Source organism: Rhizophagus irregularis, chromosome 26 (genome assembly GCF_026210795.1).
Source record: "Rhizophagus irregularis chromosome 26, complete sequence".
NCBI classification, from domain to species: Eukaryota; Fungi; Glomeromycota; class Glomeromycetes; order Glomerales; family Glomeraceae; genus Rhizophagus; species Rhizophagus irregularis.
This window is the reverse complement of record NC_089454.1, coordinates 3,099,189-3,102,146: the sequence shown is the minus strand read 5'-3', so window position 1 is coordinate 3,102,146 and position 2,958 is coordinate 3,099,189. Positions and strand designations below refer to the sequence as shown.

The window sequence follows — 2,958 nt, the reverse complement described above, 5'->3', positions numbered from 1 at the left end:
TAAATCAGTAAAATTCAAGTTAAATATTGGGTACTATAGGTTTACTAAGTCAAATTAATTTTGTCATCTAAAATTTTAAGTTCAAATAATATCAATTTAACTATATTTCTAGTATTTTAATTTTAGGAGAAATTTATATAAATATCAGATATAGCCAAATTAAAAATATACTGAATAATTAAAAAAATCTTGCTTCTTAATTATATCAAATAAAATTACTAGCTCTATCATAAAGTCAGATTGCAAATAAAACCAATATTTTACATTACAATTTCTTTTGTTATTTACTCAAATATGCATGTTTATTTTTTACATTATTAACAATCTATCCCAATGATATGTGTTTTGTTTAACACTTATTTTAAGGCTCATCTGTGCGTGCCCAAATTAGGGATTGGAATCGAAAATCGAATCTTTTCAAGATTTTTCTTATAGACGACTAACCTGACATTGAATCAGTTTCTAATTTCAGCAAAAATAATCAGCACTTGGCCGGCATGAAAAATTACTTTAAAGTCAGGTTAACATATATGTAAAGAATCGATTCTCGAGAATCGATTTTACTATGTTTTGTCGATTTTCGATTAATCGATTCCAATCCCTAGCCCAAATTGCCCTAGTTAATATTACATAATTAAACTCGTATGTTACATCACATCACATATCACATTCAAACTTTTTTTAGTATTATAGAATAGTCATAATTTGGCATATAATTAATATATTTATATATTTATAAAATTTTTCCGAAGAAAATTTTTTTGAAGATCCAAGGCCCATAGCTCCATCTTAAGCTTTTTTTTTTATATTTTATTTTAATTTTATTATTTTCATTTATTCAGATTATTATTAGTGATTGGTGATAACTAATATTTAAATATGTAGATTACGAACATATTAAATTTAAATGTTTATGAAATTACATTATATAATTTTAAAGAATTAGTGCATATATTTGATATGTGATGAGAGTTAATTAACTTAATTAATAAATTCTTAAATAGGAACCGATCAGATATGATATAAGAAATTTTCGCTTTTCAGAAATCCTTTAATGATATTTGTGAATTGTATGAACATTCTAAAATACCTACTATGTTCAATGAGTTTAATCATAGACAAAAAGAAAGATTCATATATAAACTAATCTATATGTGGATCACCATACATTACGATAATGTTGCATCATTGTGTGACTAAATATATCTATAATTAGGTCTGGCGTATGTAAAAAAAGATCAACGCTTTGTACAACAAGCCACAATATAACAGACAAAAAAAAAAAAAAAAAAAAATTTTAAAATTAAAAATGTCAATATTATATAGAGATATTCTTTATCCGATATTTGAAGAATTACATCATGACAAAAAATCTCTTGCTTCATGTCTTAGAGTTAATAAAATTTGGTGCGAAATAGTTATTCCAATTTTGTGGAGAAATCCTTGGGAACGTTCAACTCTTTGGAAGAAGGAAATATTATTAAACGTAATTATTTCACATTTATCAGATGAAGCAAGAAATAATTTTGATCAACATTTTAGTTTTTTTAAAAATTCATATAAGAGACCTTTGTTTAATTATATAAGTTTTTGTAGACATTTAAATTTAGAAGTAATCGAAAATATGATGAATATATATATTCAATATGAAGAATTTAGAAATGATGTACTCAAACTTTTTATTAATAAAAATGCAGATTATACACATCTTTATATGCCCAACAATCATGATTATCATCTCATTCCTGAAGTTGAACAGTGTTTTTCAGAAATTGAATTCCTTAAATGTAATGGTAAAGTAAATGATAATACTTTATCAATATTGGCGAAAACATGCAAATCTATTAAAGAATTGAAAATTTATTCTTATGAGAATGATTATAATTATCAAATTGCTAAGTTAATTGAAAATCAAAAAGAATTATTTAGTATTAGTTTTCTAAATAATGGAAGGTCGTCACGTAAAATTATCGAAAATTCATTGATCAAACATGCGGATACTATACAATATTTTAGTACATGGGAACAACCTAAAACGAAAGTTCTTACATCTTTCGTAAATTTGAAAATTCTGAAATTGATAAATGCTAGTCCATTTGTTAAATTGGAATGGGATAATATAAAAGATTTAACTTTACCTTCCTTACATACTTTAATTGCTTGTGACATACCAATTAATTATTTGATAAATTTAATTGAAAGTTCTGGCAGAAATCTCATTAAAATTTATTATCATCACAATCATGATGCGGTAACTGTGAATGATGATAAAAAATTTATTCAGGCTATTTATCAAAATTGTCCAGACCTTATGTATCTTGAATTTTTATATAAGAATAAGAATAATATAGATTTTGAAAAATTATTAATTAATTGTCAACATTTAAAAAGATTGGATTTTTGTATTTATTTTTATTACAATGTTGATCATAAAAGATATTCTTGGGATAATTTATTCAACATTTTAGCTAAATCATCACCACCTAGTTTGTTTGAATTCGCTTTCAAATATACTAATGACAATCCTAAATTGGAATCTTTAAGATTATTTTTTGATAATTGGGAAGGTAGACATCCTATTTCATTAAAATTTAAAAAAGAAAGATATCATCACTATGATGAAAGCGGATATGATGAATTAATTGATTTAATCGAAAGATATAAAAAAAAAGGAGTAGTTAAAAAGTATATCTATTATTATGATGATGAAGACTCAGATTTATTAGAAATTTATAAAGCAAAAAAGAGTCATTAATAATTCTGAAAGTGTCGATAATAGTCCTGAGAGAACATCGTAAATAATTCTGACTCCTGAGAAGTGAGAACATCGTTAAGAATTCTGAGTCCAAAGCGTATGAGCATCTTGAGTAGATTTAAAAAAGATAATTAATTTTTTTTCTCACTCGGGTGTATTACTCATGTTGTTAGATAATTTTTTGTCTTCTTTAGATAACGAGG

At 24.5% G+C, this 2,958-nt stretch overlaps 1 protein-coding gene across 1 annotated transcript; it reads left to right on the top strand.

Annotated features, from left to right (window-relative positions):
- Positions 1-1,309: 1,309 nt before the first annotated feature.
- OCT59_017836 (uncharacterized protein) lies at positions 1,310-2,755 on the top strand (the record flags this gene model as incomplete). The annotated part of the gene is made up of 1 exon (XM_025327309.1): positions 1,310-2,755. The coding sequence occupies one exon, from the start codon at positions 1,310-1,312 to the stop codon at positions 2,753-2,755; it is 1,446 nt and encodes a 481-aa protein (XP_025171911.1).
- Between the last annotated feature and the right edge of the window lie 203 nt (positions 2,756-2,958).